The sequence below is a fragment of the Oryx dammah genome, unplaced genomic scaffold, assembly GCF_014754425.2.
Source record: "Oryx dammah isolate SB20612 unplaced genomic scaffold, SCBI_Odam_1.1 HiC_scaffold_2, whole genome shotgun sequence".
NCBI lineage: Eukaryota > Metazoa > Chordata > Mammalia > Artiodactyla > Bovidae > Oryx > Oryx dammah.
In genome coordinates, this window is record NW_024070186.1 from 38,733,734 (window position 1) to 38,761,092 (window position 27,359).

General features: G+C 42.1%; 1 protein-coding gene across 2 annotated transcripts in view; it reads right to left on the bottom strand.

Annotated features, from left to right (window-relative positions):
- Positions 1-27,359, bottom strand: part of WWTR1 (WW domain containing transcription regulator 1) — a 146,604-nt gene that overhangs the window by 53,351 nt on the left and 65,894 nt on the right. For both annotated transcript variants that reach the window (XM_040234629.1, XM_040234622.1), the window contains exon 3: positions 11,163-11,299. In XM_040234629.1, coding sequence (XP_040090563.1) covers positions 11,163-11,299 — 137 coding nt within the window. The remainder of the gene's footprint in view (positions 1-11,162; positions 11,300-27,359) is intronic.

The window sequence follows — 27,359 nt, forward strand, 5'->3', positions numbered from 1 at the left end:
CACCATTTTAGAGGAAAGTGGAACAGCTATTAAAACTTGAAATGCACATAACTTTGGACCCAGGAATTTCACCTCTGCAAAACTGTCCTCCACATAAACAGCATATGGCACAAGGATTTGCACACAGGGATACACACTGTGGCTCTGTCTAATGCTGCTAAGTTGCTTCAGTCGTGTCCGACTCTGTGCGACCCCATAGACGGCAGCCCGCCAGGCTCCCCGGTCCCTGGGATTCTCCAGGCAAGAACACTGGAGTGGGTTGCCATTTCCTTCTTTGTCTAATAATAGCAAACAATTAGCAAAGAACCTAAATATCCAGCATAGAGGACTGGTTGAATAACTATGGTTCGTCTGTAGAGTAGAAAACAATTTACTGATAAAAAAGAATAAATACATCTGTAAGTGCCAATTTAGAAAGCTCTCTAATATATGTTAAGTTTTAAAAAAGGCATATCCATCTAAGGACACATACATATATAGAGTATTTCTGAAATACAAATAGCCCTCTGTACCTGTGGTTTCTGCATCTAAGGATGCAACCAATTTGGGATGGAAATGGAACCTGCAGGGCTTCCCTGGTGGCTCAGGGGTAAGGAGTCCTCCTGCTAATAATGCAGGAGACACAAGTTCAATCCCTAATCCGGGAAGATCCCACATGCCTCGGAGCAACTAAGCCCATGCGCCACAACTACTGAGCCTGTGCTCTAGAGCACACTGAAGCCTGGACGCCTAGAGCCCCGCTTGCCCCAATGAGAGAAAAACCCACGTAGCAACAAAGATCCAGCACAGCCAAAAATAAATAAATAAATAAAATTAGTTTTAAAAAAGAAATGGAACCTGCAGATGCAGAGCCGTGGATATGGAGGGTGGACTGCACTGCACCATTTTATACAAGGGATTTAAGCATCCTCAGATTTTAGCATCTGCAGGGGTCCTGAGTACTGAGGAAACCGGTAGTAGAGGTTTCCCTGGGGAGGAGAGAAAGGCTGAGGGTCTTGGTGTGACAGAATCTTACTTCTCTGGAACTCTTTAGAACTGCATGAATGTTTTGCCAGGTTTGTGTTACCTTTCCAATAAAAACAGCTAATCAAAAAATATGCATTGAAACAGATGCTCATGATACATTAAGTGAAAAAAGCAGCTACAAAAAAAGAATGTAGAGGAGTCTCCAACCTCTTTTGTTTACATTTATACTTGAAAGAGAGAAAGATGAGAATTTAGAGTGATTTTGAATGATCATATTACAGTATTTTTATTTTCTCATTTTTTGCTGATCAGTACTGTCTATGATGACCAAGTAGTAATTATATAATATGGGAGAAAATAACATTCCTGAATCTTGCTGCCTCAAATATGTTTTAAGACCTTATTTTTCCCTGCTTTACTTTTTCCAGGGAGATCTTCCTCTCTTCAGCACACTTAATGAGAAAAGACCATGAAGACTTTTGTTTTCCTGGATTCTCTTATGGTATTATCAATATTTTGCTGACTTCATCAGAGAGAATTAGTCCAAGTCAAGCGTGGCACAACAGCTGTTCCTGACCACCAGCAACTGCAAAACACCCTGGGAATAAATTTAGACTTCCAGAAAGGAAGAAGAAATCAATCTTGCAGTTGATACAGGGTGGGGGAGGTGATGATCACACACAGGTGGGGTCAACATCACCAGGAGCCCCAAAGAGGAGATCAAAGAAAAAGTGTCCAGATGCCACTGGACACATCAATTTGGAACAAATGGCCAAATGACTACCATCCCAGCATCCCTCTGCCTAAAACTTTAACTGGATGACATTCTCCACAGCAAGGAAGCTCCTAGGGGCAAACTACTGAAAGTCAGCCAGAAGATAGTACTAAAACTGTCCAGATTATTTTTAAAATTCTCAACCGAGGCCTGCAGCCTGGTGAAGAGTTTAGAACCCATTAAAAATAAATAAGTAAATGAACGTCATGCCTACAAAAAAAGGGACAAAGGAAAAGCTTGACCTGGCCTTGACCTCCTTCCTAAGAGGATCTGTTCATCTTTGGGGTTGGGGCACCCCTTCCAGAATTTTTCAGGGGCTTAAGCCTGTAGAGGGGGCTTCCCTGGTGGTTCAGATGGTAAATAATCTGCTTGTAATGCAAGAAACCTGGATTCAATCCTTGGGTCAGGAAGATCCCCTGGAAAAGGGAAGGGCACCCCACTCCAGTATTTTTGCCTGGAGAATTCCATGGATTGAGGGGCCTGGTGGGCTACAGAGGATTGCATGGGGTCGCAAAGAGACTGCCAAGAGTCGGACATGACTGAGCAACTAACGCTTTCACTTTCAAGCCTGTAGAGGCCTCTTTGGTCATTTCTCAGCTAGTTCAAGTGGGCTTACACACTGATCTTGTGAATTTAGACAACACACTTCAATAATCAGGATGCTAAACAGCAACATCTCCTCTGGTTTTTGAAATTTCTGGAAAGTGGCTTCGGTATTCACATACCAAAGCTCATGTGTGCACTGACACCAAGTGCCAAAGAAGTGCCAATGTCCCCATAAATGTCTATTTCAGGCAAAAATCCCACTTAGACGTTGGTGAAATAAGTCAGACAGAGAAAGATAAATACTGTCTGTTATCATTTATGAGTGGAATCTGCAAAGTAAAACAAATGAACGCATATAACAAAACAAAAACACTCACCGACATAGAGAACAAACTAGTGGTTACCTGTGGGGAGAGGGAAGCAGGGAGGGGCAAGTTAGGGGGAGGAGGTTAAGAGGGACAAACTACTCTGTGTACAATAAACAAGCAACAGAGATACACTGTCCAGCACAGGGAATGAAACCAGTAGTTTGTAACAACTATAAATTGAGTATAGTCTTTAAAAATTGTGAATCACTATGTTGTACAGCTAAAACTTAGAGAGTTTTCAGGTAACTCAAGTTAAAGGCTGGATTTCTGAGTGGGTTTTTGCCACCTGTTAGTCTCCCATCTCTGTGCTAAGGCATACAGTTCTGTGGCTGTTTCTACACTTGGCTGATGACCAGAGGCATCTGAGCACTTGAAAACAGCGCCCATTCCCAGACCCCACCCTACATGGTCCAAGGCAGGATTTCCCAGGGGTGGGGTCCAGGCAGTCTTCCTCCCAGCAGCTGCCCGTGATTGTTCTTTGGGGAGCAATCCACACTACTACTGGACTCTGAAGATGTGTGTTTAACAAATGCCCCAAGGAATCCTACCCAGCTAGGCCTTACTTAAACACTAATCTTAAGAGACTAGGGAACAACCTGTTTGCCACAAAAAGACTCAGCTGCAGAGAAGCTTAACAATTCATGGTTTTGTCTAAACTGCAGACAGAGCCTAGAGTTTTCTTCCATACACCCCATCCCTCTCTCACAATAAAAAACTCAAGACTTCTCTGATGACACATGGTAAAGAATCTGCCTGCAATACAGGAGACATGGGTTTAATCCCTGGGTCGGGAAGATCCTCTGGAGTGGGAAATGGCAAACCCACTCCAGTATTCTAGCCTGGCGAATTCTATGAATGGAGGAGCCTGATAGTCTACTGTCCATGGGGTCGCAAAGAGTTGCACACAACTGAATGACTAACACTTTCACCAACCAAATGGTTCTCCATTTTGGGGGGCTATTAAAAAGAGAATATTACTATATTTAAAAGAAAATTAAGGAGACCATCCGCGATCCAAAAGCTTTATTATAATCTCTATCAACATCTAAAAACACATAATTGATTTACCCAATACACTTATTCTACAAAATGGTTTACCTGTGATGCGTAATGCAGTTGGCCATGGGCTAGAAATACACAGGTTGAGCAGCGTCTCATGGGAAAAGAAAATCTCAACAGTCTTTTTTAAGAAACAAAATTATAATCATAGTATAAACAATTTTGCCTACTTTATCAAATTAGACTGATATAATAAAACAATTTTCCATGTGCTATGGAGTCCTATGACAATTGTGTCAGTAGTTACAAATATATTTATTTTCATATTGCAAGCATTTAATGTCAGTGTTATCTGATAAACAATACATCTTTGTGTAGTCTTCCAAATAGTTCACCTAGCAACTATTTCAGAATTTTATCTTGGAGAATATTTCTTAGCAAAGCTGTGGCATCAAACATTTTCAATGGCTCTTGAGACTTCTTATCAAAGAGTCTTACTTTATCTTACCTAAATTTCTAAATTTGGAGTGATAAAATCTATTAATACAAGTCCTCATCATGTCATCTTAATGCAAGCCTATGAATGAATATTGATATAGGTGAGAGATTTAAGAAAACACAAGGTTCATTTCTTTATACACTATTGTGTGTATGCATGCTAAGTCTCTTCAGTCACATCTGACTCTGCGACCCTATGGACTGTAGCCCGCCAGGCTCCTCTGTCCATGGGATTCTCCAGGCAATAATGCTGGAGTGGGTTGCTGTGCCCTCCTCCAAGGAATCTTCCAGGCCCAGGGATCAGACCCTACATTGGCAGGCAGGTTCTTTACCACTAGCACCACCTGGAAAGCCCTTATATAATATTATGCCCAGCTTTACTGCATAAGAAGAATTGATGATCAGTTGACTTTATTATTGGTTTTCAGGCCCCATTTCACATAATCTTTAAAAGCCTTAGAAGGAAGGAATTGTAATGAATCTCTTTTAGGAAACTCCAAAAGTGCAGTCTATGATAATGTTGATTCAATAGAGTAAATCCTGACAACTTGAAATCTAAGAAAATAGTGTTGATTTTCTGCAGTTTAGAAAATATATATATATTTTTAATGTGGGCCTTTTCTCAGTTGTTATTGAATTTGTTACAATATTGCTTCTGTTTTGTGTTTTGGTTAACCAGGGATTGAACACCGCACCCACTACACTGGAAGGCAAAGTCTTAACCGCTGGAACGCCAAGGAAGTCCCTGTTCTCTCTTTTTTAAAACCAAGAAAGGAAAAAAAAAACAAAACAGAATCCCTTCCCCTTTCCCTATGCCCACCAGTCTTCCATAAAGACCCATTTCGCACCACAGCAATCTTATCAACGCCCCATCACCCCAACTCTCCCCAACAAGGGTGGAGGTTTTTCAGTTTGTCTTTGGATTTGTGTTTGTATGTGTCTGTGCGTATTAGGCTAATTTATGCTGCAGAAACCACAAAGTTCAAAAAGTAGTGAGAACAGAGCTGGAAAAATCACAGTAGCCAGATGTGTCTGCCATAAACTCACTACATAAATTTAATCAGGGCAGGGGGGAACTACTGGAAAAAGACAAAAATAAGATAGCCCACATATAAATCTAACTTCCAGTAAACTTTCAGGACACCTCTCCACATGCTTTCAGCGACACTAGACTGAGGTGTTCCTTAGCTATTTTATTTGCTTTTGGTAAAACGTCTTTAAGTGCCTTTGAACACTTCCTAGAGGGACACGGGAGCCAACATTGCAAACTGAGCAGAGACAAGATTTTCCATCTTGTCTTGAAAAGCGTACCCTGCAAAAGTAAGCGAGCAAGGAAACCACACATGTGTTTATAATTTGAAACACAGATCAAGACAGACCTGGAGGACAGATTCTGGCCTGGTGGATGGCACATCTTCAAAGAAGGAGTGTGTGTGAGAGCGTGTGATATTTTAAAAATTCCTATAGCATTAAAAATACACTCTGGCTGCACTTTACCAGAAGTTTCTGAACTGGCTAGGGCTGGCAGTCTGGTGAAGCTGTTATACACTCTTTATTTTTCCTGTCCTGTCTGGGAGGATACTGGCACCCCAGGTCGGGGCCTCATTCCAAAAAAAGGTCTATTAATGTGTGACAGAGGCTCATGGTTGATGATCGCTAGGATTATCACAGAAAAGCAAAAACTGCCTGTCACTTTCTCTCCCCTCAAAACATTTGAAAATATGGGAAGATTTTAAGTTACTGCCTGATTTCAGTCCTCGTGTGCTGAGAAAGGGCTTCCTAGGTGGCACTAGTGGTAAAGAACCCATCAGCTAATGCAGGAGACATAAGAGACATGGGTTCAATCCCTGGGTCAGGAAGATTCCCTGCAGGAGAGCACGGCGACCCGCTCTAGTATTCTTGCCTGGAGAATCCCCACGGACAGAGGAGCCTGGCGGGCTCCAGTCCATGGGGTCGCAAAGAGTCAGGCATGACTAAAGTGACTTAGCATGCACACATGCACGTGCTGAGAAATGGGAAAACCTGGACACCAATACACTTGCAGAGGGAGAAGGTTCTTCAGGTAGAGCTCAAGGTGAACCTGCTCTTCAGAAACTCCCTCTGCCCATGAAGGAGCCAGGGCCTGAGCTCTTCATCTTCTCACCATCACTGGCTGGGCTTAAAGATTATTTTCTCAGCATGGAAGCAAAGGGTCTAAAAGATCAACGTTTCTAATGCACACACCACAAGCTCTTCCTCCAGCTACACAGGGGCCAGAAAAGCGAGGACAAACCAGTCTGCCAGTTCATAATAATAGTGATAACAACACAATTCTTTCGGGGGGTGGGGGGGCGCGGGGCATTTTTTATGCTATGTACCAAAATATGCACTACCTAAATAATCAAAACTTTTATGGGGAAAAGACTATCATTATCACCAAATTACAAATAAGGGAAATAAGACTCAGGTTAACGAATAAGCAAAAGTAGTAAATGTCTAACCCAAGAGAGAAACTCAGTTCTCACTGCAAGTCTTCCCACTAACCACTATACCGAAAGGTCCCTGCCCTCCGCCTCACCCCCATCACCGCTGTAACAACCTGATTTCCTTAGCACGTTTCGTTTTCCCCAAGCCCATTGTTTCATGTATTATGATATGGCCTGTGTAGAGTCTTTTTTTGTTTGCTTCATTTTCCCCTCCTTCAATTAAACAGAGTATCTATTAATAGTAATTAATCATACCAATGAACTCACTGAAAAGACATGAAATCCTACCTGGTGTGTGTCACGAAAAAAAAAAATCAACTTTCACACGAACAGTAATCTTCCTCCTTCACTGTGTCACGTAAAAGTGAGGATTTCAAACAAGCTGTCAGCCCCCAAGTGATACAGCTTCCACTCAGTGGTAATCTCTGCTCTTCACTACCTAAAGTTCTCCAAGACCTTCCTTTCTGCTACCATTCACTGGGTATCTCCAGGGACTCAGACTCAAAGGGGATCTATCTGCCCAGACAGAATCAAATTGGATAAAACTTAACAGACAATCTGATTTGGTAAACATGAAAACAAAAATTTCTGTTAAAAATTAGACCAAGCTGGAGAGGGCTATTTGAAATAACCCCTTGAGAGTCTATTTTCTTTTACTTTGGCATTTGAAAAGAGAGCAAGGTTAATTACGCAACAAATCTGCATCCTGACAAAAGTATGGCCACAAAGTCACTCATTCCAGGATGCCTTTAAGTGATGGTTGTCTTCTCTTGCAATTAAAATATGACTTGACTTACAACCCACATTTCAGGAATATATCCACTGAAAAAATGAGATATCCACTGACAAAAGCTTCCCTCATAGCTCAGTTGGTAAAGAATCCACCTGAAATGCAGGAGATCCCGGTTCGATTCCTCCAGGGAAGATCCCCTGGAGAAGGAAAAGGCTACCCACTCCAGTATTCTGGCCTGGAGAATTCCATGGACGGTATAGTCCATGGGGTTTCAAAGAGTCGGACACGACTGAGCGACTTTTGCTTTGTGGTGGTGGTTTAGTCACTAAGTCCACCTCTTCCGACCCCATGGACTGTAGCCTGCCAGGCTCCTCTGTCCATGGGATTCCCCAGGCAAGAATACTGTAATACTGACTGACTGACTGACAAAAAGGTTTCTTGCGCTGGCAGGGAGTGGGGGGAAGGGAGGAGACTCGAAATACTTTCACCAGGGGCGCTATCCTCACTGAAAGTAAAAAATAGTGTTCCTAATTTAAAGCTCTTTGCACACTAATCAGTCTAAAACAAATCTTTCCTGTTTTTTTGAGAGCTTTTAATTTGAACAATGAAATGGTCCTCAAATATAACATATAATTAAATAAAACAAAGCTTTTATTTCCAGAAAACACAATGATGATAATATTTCATGATGTGCCAGGCATGGATTTACACACATTACTTATAAACTCATACAACCTCCTCACACTGTAAATATAATCCTCATTTTACATATGGAGAAACTGAGGCAGAATTAAGCAACTTAAAAGAGGCACCAATAGGCAGAGCCAAAACTCCAGTTCTGACCGTCTGACTCCCAGGACCATGTCACAGAATTGCAATATAAGGAGATTTACTGCTGAATATATTTTGCTATGTCAGTGATTATAGTTGCTCAGTCATGTCCGACTCTTTGTGACCCCAAAGACTGTGGCCCACCAGGCTTCTCTGTCCATGGAATTGTCCAGACAAGAATACTGGAGTGGGTTGCCATTCCCTTCTCCATGGGATCTTCCCAACCCAGGGATCTATTGAACCCAGGTCTCCCACATTGCAGGCAGATTCTTTACTGTCTGAGCCATCAGGGAAGCCCATATCATAGCTCTAGAAATACATAAATTAGACTAGTAAAGCTCATTCTATCACCTAACAGTACTGCTCATTGTATTTTGACATCATTTTCACATGTACCTAAATACCCATTGGTGAAGGGGACATATGACTTAAGTTCATTTGTCAGATGCATGCCACTGAAAAAACCAAAATTCGAGATTTAAGAAGTAGAAGGAAGAGAAGGATCTTCTCCACTTAAAAGATAAAAAGAAAAAAAAAATGTGGTTGATAAAACAGACCTAAAAATTTTGAGTTATCTTCAAAATAATGACTTTATATATATATATATGTTTATATACATATACACACTAATAATATAAATACATAATGTAAACAGATGTATACCTATTATTTTCAAGATAATGAAAACAAAATACTACATGTTAAAAGAAAAAGTAGAAAAATCTGTTCTATTTGTAAAGGTTGATAATAGAGAGTGTAAACTACAGGCATAGCTATAGCTTAAAATAAAATACTCTGAGTAAATCATTTATTATTAGGACCATATTGTGACTCTAAATATCCCCAGTCTTTGGAGCTTACTTTGGATTCCCCACTATATTTCCATTCTTGGGATACATCTGTGATTCTCAAGAGGCTAGGAACACACTGTGTAGTGGGCAAACACTCAAATATTATTGGAAAAATCCCAGAATGTGTGTCTTGAGAAAGTCATTGCCCCAATTTATTAGAGATCTGGGGAAAAGTATTTCATTCAGCTACAGGTAACCTTGTTTCAGACATTCCAATTACAATTTCTTTAGATGAACTTTACCAACAGTTGGACTTTTAGTGTGTTGGAGGGTGAGGGACGACCTCACCTGTGCTTTCAGTATTGAGTTTTTAGCATCAAAGTCCTTCTAATCTAGTCCAATTCCTACTTGTGCAATTTTTAGAAATTAAGGGAAGTACATAAATGAGCATAAACAAGGATATTCACTCCAATATTGGGTGCACTAAAAACACACTAAATCCCAACAGCCATCAGATGGAGGCCAGTTAAATATTTATATTGGGTAATTTAAAAAACAAAACAAGAAGCTTTGTGTGTACAGATATGAAAGTGGAAAAACCAAGGTGCAGAACAGTGGATATAATGTGCTAGCATTTATGTGAAGAAACGTACATAAGACTGGAAACACTGATTGACTCCAGGTAACACACAAAGGACTGAGGCATGGTGATCACAGGGAGACTTACTTTTTGACACCCCTTTGAAAAGTGTTTGAATTTTTTTAACCAGGTCCATGAAAGATCTTTTCCAATGAAGACTGACTACAAAGTTAGCAATAATACTTTAATAATCAGCTTTTAGAACTTTCAGTAAAAATTAAATGGTTAAAGAAACCCTGAAACAGTCTAATGTTACCTAATTTGTGGTTTCTTTGCTATACTCACATCTGCTTTCTACTTGAGCTCTAATATACTGGGGACAAATGACTCATGGGAAGCTTTGGTTTACCACTGCTCTTACAAGCACTGGTACCATTTTCCTTGATCTGCCCTTTAGATACGAAACACAACAGAGGCTGTTCCAAGTCGTTTGCCTTTTGTATATATTTTACATCTGCAGGCTTTAAAATGTAGATCCAGACTTCCTGAAAGAAGGGACAACATATTTACTTGAGTATACTGACTCAGACCTCCTTGAGTCCATACTCACCATGGCTAAGCCACAGTTATAAATGGAGTATATCTACAAAAACTGCTTCCATTTTTATCTGTTCATTCTTGAAAATCCAACAGAGATTCTTTTCATTCTCTAAAACTCTGTTCTGTATATAAAACAGTATCTGGACATCTGATCTTAAATGGAAACGTCACCTGAAAATGGCACTATCTTTTTAAAAACTGTACCTTTTAGGGGCATGGAAGAATGGCTGGCAACAAAAGCTGATTGGTTCTGTTGCAGAAGTGTATTCATTCACATCTGATTCTCTCCAGTGGGTGGAATTTTACTGTCTTTGCAATTAGCAGAAACTAATCTCAAGTCTAAAATCACACCTATTCAAAATGAAGTGAAATGTGAACCATCATTTCCTAGGGTAGGTGTGGGGAGAAGCCACTCGCAGATTATGCAAGGGTTGAATGCATCCTATAACCAGACCAACCTCAGTTTCAACTCTGGCTCTACTGGTGCACAAGCTGGGACTTTGGGAAAGTTTCTGCATATATAAAATGGAATGCTATCACTCCTTATAGGCTGGTTGTCAGGACTGAATGAGATAAGGCAAGAAAATACCTAGTCTGGTGTCAGTCGCACATTATGAGGGAGAAGAAAAGGAAGGAAGCAAAGAGACTTTGAGGCCAGAATTGTACCCTTTGGTAGTCTTCAGGGACCAGATTCACAGGAAAGGGATAAGTACCCTACTTGCCTTGGTGTGGGTGAAGACAGGAGGCCTAAGTGATTTTTCCAAGAGCTTCAATAAAGGTAACTGGAGAGGATGCTGGAGCTGTAGTGTCAAGCTGGATACTATGTCATGAACCACATAGCCAAGAGGCCAAGAAAAGACAGCAAGGCCAGTGAAAGGGTAATGCAGCCAAAAGGGAGGAAAGGATACTATCTGGGTACATGAGTAGGCACTGAGGCAACCAAAGCTGCTTCTGAGCTCCAGAGGCCCTTGCTTGAACATCTATTTATCCAGCTCCGAGTCAAAGCTTACCAAGATTCGGCTGAGACACGGCCATGGACCTCTGGGGCGCTGGTGTGGAAGTGGCAGCTGGGTGGAGGTTCATATGATTCAGGGGCTGATTCATCGCCTTCCTAGGGTCTTGCCATGTGGTGATTTTTTCTATGTGACTAAAAGAAGGAAAACAATTATCTCTTTAATTGTTAGCATCATTATCATCATCACCAGTAACAACACAACAGTTAAATGATGCTGGCCTTTCTTCCTTTAGAATCTGCTTACAGGAGGTTGACACATTGTTTCCACCCAACATCAAGCTTGCCCACTTACCCTCCATCCAAGGTGAGCCATGATGGGGATTTTGCAGGGGACTCTCTGACAATAAGTTGATTTGGTTGACCAGTTGCCTCCATGTGCAAATGCCCTCTTAAGGGTTTCTTGTCTTACCAAGGATGGACCAGCCCCAGCATACCTCCCCAAGTCCAAGGAGCCTATGTTCTCCAGTCCCCACTGCCCACTGCCCACTGCCATCCAAGCACTGGGATACCATAGCGCAAACTCCTCTCCCAAAGCAGGACCCTGCTCTTCTGCCCATCAGCCCTCCCATACTCTCCCAGCTCATGTAATTGACACAATGAGACACCTGCACCTGGCCCCAGCCAAAGACAGGGCTCTTGAAACCAATCCCGTAAACATGACATTACACAGCTCTTACTAAGGGTAAGACACTGTGAGGTCCACAGGAAGCTTATGTTCTACCATGCAAGGTAACAACTGTGTAGCTGGAGAACAGAGTAGCAGGAAATACATGTAGGAAGTGCTAGATTATGGAGACACCCAGATTACTGAGGCATAAAGGCTTCTGGGGAATAAGACGTGATTGGACTTTTGGTCATATACAACACCCAAGCTTTGTTATTAATCTTAGAGAAACCAGAAGGACATCAGCTTCCACCCAGAGTTTCCAGTATATCTTCAGAAAGATGGATGGGACCTCTAGCTTTCCTAGCTCCTTCCAGACCACATCACAAGTCACTCCTGGTGCCTTACAGACCCTGTGTCACTCCATAAACTCAATCTTTTTTGAGAGTTCAGTACATTTTTCTTTTAAAGATAAGCATACTCATTTGGTGCCACAAATCTGTTTTCTGAACTATATCAAAGATCTTTCTGTATTTATCAAAGACAACAAACTTTGATCGCAGAAGCTGAATGTCGGTAGGTTGTTCTAAGCCTTGTAACTAGGTTGCCTCTCCCAAACCAAAGGGCAATGTCAACCCCACATGTTATAGATCCACGTGAAAAAGAGCAATCTCATTCCTTTTAAACACTCCTTACTTTTGAATAGCAATGACTTCCTTTGAATCCTTCGTGTAGAAAACCACTCTTAGTATCACTGGGTTTAATCCTAAATCAGTGACTCTCTTGTAATGGAGTTATATTTATCTTTTCTTTTGCTTCCATTTCCTCACATTTGAATACTGCCTCTACTAAAATTCTTCTTCAGATTTCTTCATCCCAGCCTAGAAGTTATTGCCATGGGACGCTCATTCATTGCCTTGAGTGAAAACTTGGATGTTTTCCCAAGAAGGCCTTTAAAATGAGTAAGATTTCAAAGGAAAAGAAAAAAAGTCAGCTCCCATAAAAAAGGCAAAATTAAATTTAAGTGTAGAGTTTCATACTATAGGAGTCTTTAAAAAATAGTCAAAAATAAATTGGGAGGAAAAAAAACCTAAGACGATTTTGAGGAGGGTGGTGGTGGTGGTGAGGAGACTGAACTGAAAAGACAAAAATCAGCTATCTAAGGATCAAGAAACAACTGTCTTAGTTGCACCTTCAAGGTTAACAATAATAATTCTGTTCAAAGAGTTCCTAAAATTCTCTGTCAACCTTTGGTCTCCTGGAGACTCATAGCCAGCCTCAGGGGGTTTGTCACAGTCTTCCAAAAGAGGAACAATTGATGAGGATGTTAAAGTTGAGTAAGCTCCCTTTAGCCAAGTAATTAGAGCTAAGAAACCCTTTGACTATCTATTCCTTCAGGATTCCATATTACTAAAACACATGGTAAGCAAGAAATACTTTCCACTGTACCAAAAACGGAGGCATCCTTCTCTCTTTCATGAAACTTTCTTAGATCCTCTGACACCATGAATATACTGACACTCCCATAGAACCAGCACGAGCACAGCCCAGAGTGAGAAGCAGTGATACAGTAATATATACTGTGCTTGCTCGGTTGCTTTAGTCGTGTCCAACTCTTGGCGATTCTCTGGACCATAGCCCGCCAGGCTCCTTTGTCTATGGGATTCTCCAGGCAAGGATACTGGAGTGAGCTGCCACACACTTCTCTTGGGGATCTTTCCTCTTGGGGATCAAATCTGCATCTCTTATGTCTTTGCATTGGCAGGTGGGTTCTTTACCACCTGGGAGACATTTAAGGATACTGCTGTGTACACACTCAGCTCCCTGTCAGTGATCAGAACAATACAGGAACCAAAATGATAGATTCTCAAATGCCAGTTCCCCACTCACCCTTCCCATTCTGAACAAGTGGGCTGGGGCTCTCAAGTCTGCAGAGAGCAGAAAGGCTCACACCCAAAGTGGTAGAGGAGCCCAGCTTGTCTGAAGACAGCCACTGCAGCTGACAGCCTCCATCCCCTGGGAGAGATGGCAGGGCTTTTCTGGGTGGACACTCTGACCCTCATCCTAAGTGATCTGACCCCAAAGATGCACAACTCAGCCACAGCGTCAAGCCCCAAAACTCCCGCCACAACCGTGGAAGCCTCCTCAGCCCACCCTTCAAACTCCACGCCCGCCAACGCTTTTAAAGGAGTTTTGTTCCCAGCGGGTTTGACAATTAAATGTGTCACTCACTGTATTCCCCAAAGACTTGAGTACAAGAGGGAGCCTTTCATATGCAAGCAGCTCTCTTTGCTCTGAAACAACTCTGAGAAGAAGTTCTCTTTGCCCTGAAACAATTCTGAGAAGAAAGCCACTCCACTTCCCAGCCCCTGCATGCCAATCGATCGCAGGGCAGTTCTACTCTAAAACTCAGTTTATGTGACATCCAGGGTGACTCCTGGTCTGAATGCCAACAGCAAGGGTATCGCTCATAAGAACTTAATCCACCACTCATGATTTGATTTGAAAACTAAATTCATTCAGCTCCCCTCATCCTATTCCCAACCGTAGGATAAACCATCACTCTTTCATGCTGCTGTCTCATCTCTGCTCCCTCTCTCAGAGCTACTGAGTCACTTCCTTCCTTGTATTTCTCAGTGCAGCCTTACTGTTTGCCAAGACCCGCAGTTTAGCTCAATTAATCTCCACTTCCCTACTACTCCCACCCCGTCTGATGTCACTCTCTTGCTCAGTCCACTTCAAGCAAATGTCTAAGGGGGAAAAAAAGAAAAATGATGAAAGAAAGGGAGAAAGAAACGATGAAGGAAAGAAAGAAAAATGTCTCTCTGCTGCTTTAAGTCCAATTTCCCTTAAAAATTTACATATGTAATATTTATATACACTTATATCTGTATGTTCAACTACATAATAGTGTATATTCTATGAACACATTCTATACAGCTTTCATACGAAAATGGAACAGAGGACTTCACTGGTGGTCCAGTGGTTAAGAATCCACCTTCCAATGCAGGGAAAAATGGTTCAGTCCTTGATCAGGGAACTAAGATTCCACATGCTGTGGGACAACTAAGTGCCACAATTACACAAGCCCACTCACCACAACAAAGACCCGGCACAGCCCCACTTCCCTAAAAAAAGGAACCAAAATACCAAAGTATTTAGGCTGATATATGCAAGTAATGGGAGAAGGCAATGGCAACCCACTCCAGTACTCTTGCCTGGAAAATCCCATGGACAGAGGAGCCTGGAAGGCTGCAGTCCATGGGGTCGCTAAGAGTCAGACACGACTGAGCGACTTCACTTTCACTTTTCACTTTCATGCATTGGAGAAGGAAATGGCAACCCACTCCACTGTTCTTGCCTGGAGAATCCCAGGGACGGGGGAGCCTGGTGGGCAGTCTATTAGGTCGCACAGAGTCGGACACGACTGAAGCGACTTAGCAGCAGTAGCAGCAGCATGCAAGTAATCGGCTTCCCAGGGAGCACAGCAGAACGATCTGTCTGCAATGCAGGAGCCACAGGAGACTCAGGTTTGATCCTTGGGCTGGGAAAATCTCCTGGAGGAAAGCATGGCAACCCACTCTAGTATTCTTGCCTGGACAATTCTATGGACTGTAGGCGGGCTACAGTCCATGGGGGTCGCAGAGTTGGACACGACTGAGTATGCACACATGTAAGCAAGTAATATGCTCACTGGAGATTTTTTCCCCCTTAATCTAAACTCTTCTATACTTTCCAGTTTTGAACAGTGATAATGTACTGTTTTCATAACCAGTGAAAATAAAAACACTTCTGAAGGCTCAAAAAGACAAAAAAGGAAAATGATGCATGAAAATGCAGGTCATAGGTATTAAAAAGTTACTGGAGATAAACTAGAAATTTGGCTCCTATTTTTGAGTGGCCAAAGTAAGAAGGGAAATGGATTCAATTACCTGTCTCCATGCATTTATAAAGAAAACAAAAAAAAAAGCCAGTCTCTAAGGGAAAGAAAAACTCTTCTTGATACACACTCTCCAACACCCAATTTTCCTGGACTAGAAAAAAATAATGTCTGCAGAGATTTCTCATGGAAGCCCAAGGTGGTGGGCAATGGAAATGGCACCTGTTACAAAGGTAATGGAATCTTTTCCTCTTCTTTCAGGGGCCCCTTTAACTTCCCAAACTGCCTTTCTTCACAGTCTTATAAATGACAAATATACAATCACACCAGGGTCTGTGAGAGCTTCAGTTCTGAGGACCTCCATGTTTGCCCAGGGGCAAGAAAGGTCAAGCACTTCTCTGAGAAGACATTAAGTTGGAAATGGTAGTTTATGGAAAGCTGCGTTGTGTTAAATAATTTTTCCTTCTAGAATTTGAATGTGTTCTTCAATACAGATACAAGTTGGGAAAGCCATTTTATGTATTAGGAATATTCTGTGTTTGGGGTTAGAATGTCACTGAAATCAGTGGGGGAGGGAGGCAGCATTACCACTCTCTTAATCACCCCCCTCTACAGGCTTGGCCCCTCCCAACAGCCTCCAGGAGATTGTTAATTTAGCTCCTCTTTGCATGACCTTTCACCTGGATGAGGACAATGGCCTCCAGGCTTCCCTCCCCCAGTCTCTCAGGTTTTCCTTCTGTCCTCCATCCCTTTCCCACCCTCTCTATCTGACAATACTTTCTCTAACACACCTCCAGACTCATCCCTAGAACAGCTGGGTCTGAGGGCCCCATGACCCTTGACATCCTACTGGGAGACAGTGAAGCACTGTGTCTTCTGGAAAGACCACAGGCTGGGAGTCACACATACCTGAGTTCTTTTGTTTTTTGTTGTGTTTCTTTGTTTTGGCCAAACCTCACAGTCTTGCCTGGAGAATCCCAGGGACGGGGGAGCCTGGTGGGCTGCCGTCTATGGGGTTGCACAGAGTCGGACACGACTGAAGTGATTTAGCAGCAGCACAGCTTGTGGGATATCCAGTTCTCCAACCAGGGATCCAACTCGCACCTTCAGCAGTGAAAGGTCAAGAGTCCTAAGCACCGGATCTCCAGGGGATTCCTACATATGTCTGAGTTTTAATACAGCTCCGATCCTGTGTGACCTAAGTGGACAAGCCATGTAACCCATCCTGGTCTCAGCACCCATATTTATGAGACAGGGGTAAAAAAGCCAACAAAATGCTCCAATTCCTTTTTCTGAGGGTGAAAAAACGGCTGTTCTGGGAAGCCTGTAATCACCAAGGTCACCTGCCAACTTCATGACCAGTTCACTTCACTTCTCAAGCTCACCTACTTAGCCAGTGAACTCACAGAAGACAGCTCCGGCCTCCAGCCCAAGGCTGGCAACCTTTGGCTCAACAAGCCTGGATTGTATTATTCCTATAGTGCACGTGCACTTGTTAGGCATAAAAATGAAAAGCATTTTATAAATATAAAATCTAGACTGGCCGCTGAACCACGAAAGGCAAAGATAAAATCTTATCTGCAAAAACAGAATCCACCAGCTTCTTATAGCCCAGGAAGAGGCTTGGTGTTTTTTGGATAAATTTACCCCCCAGTTCATGACCTATTACACTAACTTCATGGAAGGAAGCCACACAACAAAGACTTTCTGAAATAGAGAAAGCCTATGTAATACATTTTGTATTGCTGGAAGCATACAAAGATATAAAAATAGTAATGATTATGAGTGTTTAATTTTGAAAGAATTTGGAGTTCATAGCAACATAAGCCAGAGAAGGCAATGGCACCCCACTCCAGTACTCTTGCCTGGAAAATCCCATGGGCGGAGAAGCCTGGTGGGCTGCAGTCCATGGGGTCACGAAGAGTCGGACACGACTGAGCGACTTCACTTTCACTTCTCACTTTCATGCATTGGAGAAGGAAATGGCAACCCACTCCAGTGCTCCTGCCTGGAAAATCCCAGTGATGGGGGAGCCTGGTGGGCTACCGTCTATAGCGTCGCACAGAGTCGGACACAACTGAGGCGACTTAGCAGCAGCAGCAGCAGCAACATAAGCTGTTTGCTCATATATGTGGGCAAAGATTTCATCTGCAAGTATAAAGTGTTTGGCCTTTTTACTCTTCCTCCTCTCTTAATATATTACAGAGTTTCACATTAGTGGTGTTGGACATTACTCAGGGCTCCCTCAACCGACCTGTTAGGGCAGGACTTAAAAGCAGCTTCTTACTACCATCTAGATAGATGATTATGTGCAAGCGTTAGTCACTCAGTCATGTCTGACTCTTTGCAACACCATGGACTGTAGCCTTCCAGGCTCCTCTGTCCATGGGATTCTCCAGGCAAGAACACTGGAGTGGGTTGCCTTTTCCTTCTCGAAGGGATCTGCCTGATCCAGGGATCAAACCCAGGTCTCCTGCATTACAGGCAGATTCTTTATTGTCTGAGCCACCAGAGAAGCCCAGTTGTAGACAACCACACCAAAGAGATGGGAATATAAAGGCTCTAAGTGTTGTGAAAGTGAAAGTGTTTAGTTGTTCAGTCGTGTCCAACTCTTTGTAACCCCAAGGACTGTAGCACGCCAGGCTCCTCTGACTTGCTCAAAACTCAATTCATATTCAGTGCTTCTTTGCTTCACCGTCCTGCCAATCCCAGTTTCTGTTTAACCTCTCCTTTCATTCTTTCTTTTTTTGGGGGTGGGGGGGATACTAATATTTCTCTTACAATGCAACACAAGCTCTTCTGACAACAGAAAAGACCCAGTGTAGGCAGAGCAAGGTGTCCTACACATGGTAGGCACTTGAAAAACAATACTCCTGAACCCCCAGAATCTTCACAAGCCCAACTGAGTGCATAGGTAAAATATCTTATTTTTAAAAATCAGACATTTAAACCTCTTTTTTTGACTTAGTAGGCCAATTCACCACCCTCTTAATGTTATAACAAATGTTTATACAGACTGAAGATGATTTGCTTAAAAACTTTTAACTAAAATAGGTTTGCAACTTGCTTGTTGTGAACCCATTCAGTTAAACTCATCAGTGTTAAAAATGAAAATTGAAGCAGAGTTGCATGAGGTTGATAATTTCCCAGGCAGGTCTTGCCAAATAAATTGGACCCACTGTCAGCAGAAAACAAATGCTATGCCAATGTTTAATCCTGTACCAGATGGCAAGAAGACTTGCCCAGGACTCATATAAAAATTTGAAAATTTTTCCCAATTAGATAAAATACAAATACGTAAAAGCTGGTTCACTTTTTTGTTTTATTTCAATTACATTAAACATGTGGGCAGTGTGTTCTGATTTAAATTTCAAGACCTAGGAAATGACACATCATATCTTACTCACATCTTGCATTTCTCTGAGTGGAGCCTTTTGTTGTGTTTTGTTTTTTTTGCCAGTGATACTTGGCTCTTCCAACTGACACCAGAGATGGGTCTTAATCACGAGAACAAAGACAGCTGGCATGCACACTTATAATTCTCCCAGGTTCAGAAACATACACTCTCCAGATAGTTCCTCGTGTTGTTTAGTCTCTCAGTCATGTCCAACATTTTTGTGACCCCATGAACTGTAGCCCCCCAGGCTCCACAGTCCGTGGGAATTCCCAGGCAAGAATTCTGGAGTGGGTTGCCATTTCCTTCTCCAGAGGATCTTCCCAACCCAGGGATCGAACCCGCGTCTTCTGTGTCTCCTGCACTGGCAGGCAGTTCTTTACCACTGAGCCCCCCAAATCCAGGGAATGGCAGGAGCTGATCACAGTGGAAGCCCCATAGCAGTAGCAGCTCAAAGCCCTCGTCCAAAGTAGCACCCCATTCTAATTAGTAGCCATCAGTAAATTGTTCCCCTCTGATTAACCCTATCAGTCCAGCTGGATAATAATAACTTGTCTTTTGAATACATTGACAATTGGAAATAAAGTGCTGGCTCTTCACCTGGCTGAAAAGATGCACAGCTGATGTATTATTTTCTTTCGAAAGCAACCAATCTCCCTCCCAAGTTGTCATCTTTCCTATTGTCAGCCCAACTGATGATTCTTCGTCCCAAAGCAGCTTTCATTACATTACAATTGGTTATAATTCTTTTTCTGTTCTGCCAAAATCCTAAACATCACCATCACTTGCTAATCCAATGCATAAGGATAAAAAGATACAAAGAGGTAAAAGTCAAGCTGCAAATGTACCTAGCTGACACATCCATTAGAAAACATTCATATCATTCATAGATTAAGTCCTAAAGCTATAAAAACTGACTCTCTTATGCTATACAATAAAGGTAACTGTTCACATAACAAAACTGTGTTGGCTGAGAAAGCTCATCCTTCTTTGAAACCACAAGGAATTTATAGTTAAAAGGTTCCGGTCAGATTTGCACTTCGGCAGCTCATCAAACAAAGCTGCAGTCTATGACACAGGAATAATAACACATATATGTAGGGGATTTTTTTTAGGATCCTCTAATAAAAGATGATACAAGACCAGAAGCATTATTTTGGTGCATGCTTCCGGTCTCTACCATTCACTTGCCAATTCAAAAAATTTCAGAGTTCTCTGGAATTCCAAATGAATGACAGGGGCTGTATTTTTAACTACCAGGCTCTAATCCTCGACTTCCATCTCAGCGGTGCCAAGAAGTCTCCACTTGTTGAAATCAGCAGCAGTAGGAGCCGAAGCAGCATGGAAGGTCTTCAGGCACTTCCACCTCAGCCAGCCTTGGGCATCCATCTACACGAATCTGGCTTTTCCAAACCTGCTCCATCTGGGCAGAGAGCTGAGTCATGCAGGGCTGCAGTCAGTCCTAAAGTGCCGAGTGAGCCCACTTGAGGCTGTAATAATCATAGTTCCTTCCTGAAGGGGTTTATTTACCAGCATTTATCCCTGGGGTGAGAAAGCCGGGGACACCATGAAGGCGCCGCTTCTGGAGAAAGCCTTTTTGGGAAGCCCATGACTCACGGACATGACCCAGAGGTGTGACTCAGTGACCTCACTCCAGAGGGTGAGCTTTTGTGTGAGAGGCACCCCCTCATCCCCGCTGAGGTCCCCAGTGCCATATGACCGGGGCAGACCTGACTTCCTCTGTGCAAACTGAGCCAACTCTTGCTTCACCTCACTTTTTCTATTCCCAAAAAAAATCGAGAAGAAAAACGACTGTGTTTCTGTTTGCTTGTCTGCCTCTGGCCAAGCGCCTAACTTGGGCTACACTGCAATGGTATTATCAACACTGGTTTTTTTTTGCTTTTCATGTCAGGATCAATAATGGTATTAAAAGATTTGTAAACCACATTGTCTCTTGTGTTGAAGCTGAACAACCATGTAAGAGTTTATTTTACCAGGTTTTATTATTTCCAGGCATCAAGTATAAAATAGGTGCTCAGTACCTCATTTTCCCACTTTTTCACAAACAAAAATAAGGGATAGTAATGAGGAGAAGTGAAGATGAGGATCTTAATGAATGGTGAATTCTAAAATTATCAAAGGAAGTGAAAGGCATTCATCCATTCAGTCATTCAACAAACTGTATTTACCCCAGGACAGTATTTTCCATGAGGATGCAGCCCCAAAAGCAGTTCTGGCAAATGTGGAGTGGTGAAAATTACCACTGCAAATCCTTTAAATGGGCCATAATGTAGTGTGTGCTAAGCTTTGTGTATATTATAAGGTCTTTCAGTAAGTTCAACACAGCCAGATCTTTTCAGGGTTAGGACATGGTACTATTTCTACAGCCAAGCTCCAGATGAAGTGATGCTGTCCCCAAATACTTATGTTGGGATTTGCTAGGCATGGAAAATTGAATTCATGCCACTTAAGTAGACATATGATCCTGAATGCCTGCAGTGTCCTCTCCTCCCTGGGAGGCTGCAGTGTCCTCTCCTCCCTGGGAGGACGTAACAGAAGATGTAACGTGGGACCTGGAAGCTGGCGATCAGGTGGGCAGTGGCAATGAAATAAAGGTTTGATGTGGAGGGTAACAAAGCACACACCCTATTTTTATTGTTGCTATAAAAGGTCCAGAGCCTGACATTCTATCTCAATAGCTGCATGTTAGATACGCTCCGGTATCAACAGCATCTGACATCTGGGAAGCAGCTTTAATCTCTCAATCGGTTTTTAAAAGAAAAATTTTTTAAGCTACCAAGCTACTTTAAGTGCTCAAATACTTTGAAAATTGTTTTTCCAGGCTCTCTGTGCTCAACACGTTTCAACGTGTTGTTTTTCCAGTTGTTCTTAAACGGGACATTGACACACTGCTTGTTCCGGTGGGGCAAAACGAACTAAATGTCACTTGTCCAAGGAAATAGGACAAACCTCCAAAAAAAACAAGAATTCTTTTGGGTTAATCTAGTCTCTCCTCTATGCATGTGGGGAGAGCCAATTCCTTTTTGGTTTGTTATTGTTCTTGTTTTTAATTCTGGGAAGAGGATGGGCCACCCTGGTCTTCAGTCACTTTATGCACATGTTTGAATGACAAGACACGTGGAACTAGAGAAGAGACTGGCATGAGCCCCAGCCCTGGTCTGGAGAAAGACTGGAGGTACTTTTCAGAGCCAGCATCCCATTTTGCAAGAAATGGTTTGGAGGAGCAAAGACAAAAGAAGGGGAGTTGAGTTAGGTTTCCCAGCGGGGAGGGGAGAGAAGCACAGGAGGCCTTGAAGATAATCAGCAGGCAACACTGCTTATGTGTCCTGTCAACCCAGCCCAAAGTGTCTCTTTACGTGTATTTCTTTGCATCTTGGGTTGAAAGCGTCACCCAAATGAGGCAGTACTACAGTGGTTTTGAGCTCTGCAATTAACCAGTTAAGAGACCACGGAAACTCTACTTAGCGTCTCCCAGCCTCAGTTTCCTCCACTGTGAAATGGCATAAGAACATCCTTTCGTGCGTGAGGCTGTTTTAAATATTTCATCCCATAACAAAACACCCACACAGTGCCAGACACACCCATGACACTCTATAAATACTAATTCCACTTCTTTCTCTCATGAAAATCTATCCCAACTTTTTACAAAGATCTGAGGAATTCAAATGCAAAATTGTCAGCAAACACCCTAGGGTACAGTGAAAATGGGGAAAAATAAGAGTGGACATTAATTCACTGCAAAAGCTACAGATTTATATGATTTCACATAAAGCAGCTAACTAACCATTGATCTTGAGACAAAAACATTCTCAAAACACAAAAGAACAAGCAAACCACCAGCCTTTGAGTGGCTCCTTCACTACCACCCCTCCCCTCACCCTACATTCTAATAATAACAACTCTCAGGTCCAGTGTAAGAAAAGGCCAAAACTGAGATTCCTCTAACGCCTTTGTTAGGCACTTTTAATGGTGATGAGCATCCTGTGTCAGCCCAAGACTTCCAGTCTCATGTTTAACCAGTAAGGATTTCAGCTTGATGTGAAAAGCATAAGACAATACTAGAAGAAGAGTACCTAATGGCTTTCCCTCCTTCCTAACAGAAATGCTCAAGAAGTTTTACCCTAATGAAGTACAGGGTGAAAAGAGTTCACTCCCATGGTTTACCCCAAACTGTAGGGGCACAGATCAGGTACAGAAACACAAGAAGACTTGAAACTTCTGTGAATCGACAATATGGAAAAACAAATCAGCTTAAAGAGTACTATAGTTTTATACAAACATGTTAATGCAAAACAAACGAGTTAGCTTTGTACCCACGGGTTTATCTTAATCAAAACTATACTACTGTTGGGAATTCCCTGGCGATCCAAAGGTGAGGACTCTGCCTTTTCACTGCTGAGCACCTGAGTTCAATCCATGGTGAGGGAGCTAAGATCCCATAAACCAGGAGGTGCAGCCAAAATATATATACACACACACACACACACACACACACACACGAGCACACACACACACATATTTTTAACAAAGAACAGGGAATGTATCTTTTTCAATTTTTTATGACTTACTAACCCATCCAAACCCCACTGTTCTTCACTAACATATTATAGCTAGCATTAATTCTCATAGTAAAAAACATCTATTTAGGTGTATGAACTTTTAATTTTGATATGATTTTTAAACTTATAGGAAATGGTGGAACAGAAATCATACACCTTTATATCTTAACACCGACATGGGCTGAGTGAGCAGCTTCTTGGTTGTGCCTTTTTACTTGATTGGCAGGAAAAATTTTCAAACTGGGTTTCGCTTGTTAATTGAATCTCCAAAAAAGTGTTCTTAAAAGTGGAGGAAACAGGTATGAATAACATTTGAATTCTCCAGCCAACATCCTTCCAATTTTTGGAAGGAATATACTCTTACTTGTACAAACCTTGATTTGGAGAAAAAATTGTATCAGAAACCCCTACATCAACTCTCTCCAGAATGTATGATTTAAAGAAAGATAAAAACACAGCTTCAGGAAAAAGTTTTAAAATGCCCTTAAAATGCTCACCTAAGAACCCACAGCCTCATTGAGGGTCACTCTTACATAGTACTAAACTTAATTGGTAACTTCTTTCTGGAGAGTAGTTTGTCAACACATTACACAATCCTTGAAAAATCTTTGAATTAGAAACTCCTCCATGAAACATATACCAAGGAAACAGAAAGATATGGCCGAGATGGCCAGCTGCTTCGGAATATCTACTCACCCTCTCTTCTGGGTGCAAGGTGTGGCCAAGAGACTAAGTTCGAGACGATAAACAGAATGCTGTGTGAAATTCTAGGGAAGTTCTTTAAATGCAAGGGATAAACAGTCTTTTCTGCTTTCCACCTTCTTTATTCCAGCTTGGAAAGCAGACGTTATGACCAGAGCTATAGCAACCCTTTTAAATCATGAGGAACGAAAGCTACTCACTAAGAACAAGACAATAGAAAAGAGACAAGGGCATGCAGAACCATCACATCAGCCCTCGATCATCTTAATTTCATGTTAGAGACGATCTCATTTCATGTCCCTGTTAATTACAAACATAATTCCAAACCAACAAACAAGTATGCAAAATGTATGAAGGATGTCCACTGCAGTCTTAGTTATGTCTCAAATGTGTTAAATGGTTAAGTAAATTATGGGTCAGCCAGACCATGGAAGACTGAACAGACATTACACATGACATGGATCTATACTTGTAAAAGTAGAAAGTGAACATAATGCTAAGTGAACATAATACTATTTTGGTTAATATCCAAACATATGAATAAGAGGAAAGTAGGCTTTAGTCATATCTTTAGATTTCTTGATACTTTCTCCACTTTTTACAATAAGCACTACTTTCCAATCAGAAAAAAAAAAAAAAAAAAGGGAGAGAAAGAATGAGAAAAGCTATCCTCCTCTGCCCTGCTCCAAGTAAACTCGCTTCCTGCTGAAAAAAATAACATTGCATTCCACATTCGAACTTAACACTGCTAATTACAGCCTCCAAGAATAAGCCCACAGCTAGAGTGTAGTTGAACCTCTTGTCAGTCCCTTAACTGTGAGCTGGAAAAGGCACCATCCTAATACTCCCCTGAGTGCTCAGCCTAAAGGTGCTGTGAACCAGGGAGGGGCACAAAGCCGGGTGTGGGGAGCGGGAGAAGGGATAAAGAGGATCAAGGGAAATTCTATAATTAAGCAATATTTCATGGCTGCCTCTGGCAGCTGTTTGAGCGAGCTGGGGGACTGTGAACCAGGCGTCAACAGACTGAGCAGCTCTGTCCTCTGGCAGATCAAGCGGGGCCTGTCATCTGGAGCACTGTCTACACTTCACAGGACAATCGGAGGCATCTTATATCCAGCACCTGTCTGCTCTGGAGACGCCCAGCTGCGGTGCCGTTCTTGCTGTCATCTTCCTAATCCAGAAGGGAGAGGCATTTATTGTCTCCTGAAAGATTAGGGTGCATCTTTGATTCTCTTCTCATGAAAGAGAATGCATGCCTCATGTTTCTGTGTTTGTTTTCTTCTCATGACTCCTGACTTCTTTTCTTATTAAAGGAAGAAAACTACCCTTGCAGCTGTATTTTTCATTTTTTAACCCCCACGTTAATTACATAGTCATTCCAAATAATGGTTTAAATTTAGTCTGATGACCAACCACAAGCCTTGTTCTCCTCCCACTCCAAGGCACATCCTGCCTTCAGAACTGCTAAGCAGTTCCCACTGAGTTGGAGAGGAACTCTGTATAAAGAAGCAGGATAAAGATCATAATAACGGTCAAAGGAAATGGTATTTTCTCTACAGGACACATTTAGATTTTTCCTTTCCATGAGACTTTTTTTTAAAGGATGTTGAATTGAAGGAGACTTTAAATAAGCTTTCAAGTTCTCAGTAGTTCCAATATCGGATCTAGAGTGGAAGACCCAAAGCAGATTATTCAAAAATTACTCATGAAACAAATGACTTTAAAAAGCAAGGAGAGAAAAAATGTATTTAATGAGCTTCCTTTAACAAAATATTTTGTTTCTCAGTGACAGGATCAAACATATCACCCATATCTTATGTACCCTTATCTATCCAAGTGTTCAAAAAACTCATCCAGGAAAATTTGTTCTTAACTGATCCCTTGAAGGACACGAAGCCTAGAGGATGCTAACAGCCTCTAAAACAAATGAAAGCATTATTAATTTATTATAGTTTGATTCAGCAAACTGGTCAATTGAACCAAGTGCTGTTCACTATGGACCCTGAAAGTACACCACCTCAGGCATATTGTAGACACTCAATAAATGCTTTTTGTTGCTCTGTTGTTGCTGCTGGGTTTTTGGCCACACTGAATGGCTTGCGGGATATCTCAGTTCCCCAACCAGGGATTGAACCTGGGCCACAGAAGCGAAAGCACCGAATCCTAATCACTAGATCACCAGGTTATGCTGTGCTTGGTCACTTCAGTTGTGTCTGATTCTCTGCGACCTCATGGACTGTAGCCCACCAGGCTCTTCTGTCCATGGAATTTCTCAGGCAAGAATACTGGAGTGGGTTGCCATTTCCTACTCCAGGGGACCTTCCCAACCCAGGGATCGAACCTGAGTCTCTTACGTCTCCTGCATTGGCAGACAGATTCTTCACCACTAGCACCACCCTTATGTATATACAGACTGCCAGGGAAGTTCCAATAAATAAACGTTTGACAAATGAATGAATGAGTGAACATACGAATGAGGTTAATAGTGACATTCATTAATAGTGACAGTCATGATAAGGACTATTAGTTACACATCACAATATTCACAGTAATGATGGTAATAATAATGTCTGACAGCAACAGCTGACTTGTATATAGCACTCCATAGCTCCAAAATTACCTTAATTGGACCGTCACATAGCAGATTTACTAACCTTCATTTTTAACATCCAGAAACTGAGTTGGGAAAAGTTAAACGACTTAATAAATTTCCTGATGTTCTATGTGACACAGCTGAGAGCCCAATCTTATTCTAGAGTTGGGTCTTGGGCATTTTTTTTCCATAACGGGATACTGCCTTGTGAACCCAAAGAGGCTGACACAAGTAATCTGGATCTTTAGGAAGGAAGGAAAAGAGGGTACAGACAGTTGGTGCTGCTGATAGCCTGTCCCAGAACGTCACCTACGGGCTCAGTCCCTTGGAAGAAAGGACAGACTCTCCGCCCCCATCGTCTTGTTTCAACAATCCCACCTCATGGGCTTCCCAGGTGGCTTAGTGGTAAAGAATCCACCTGCACTCTGGAGACACAGGT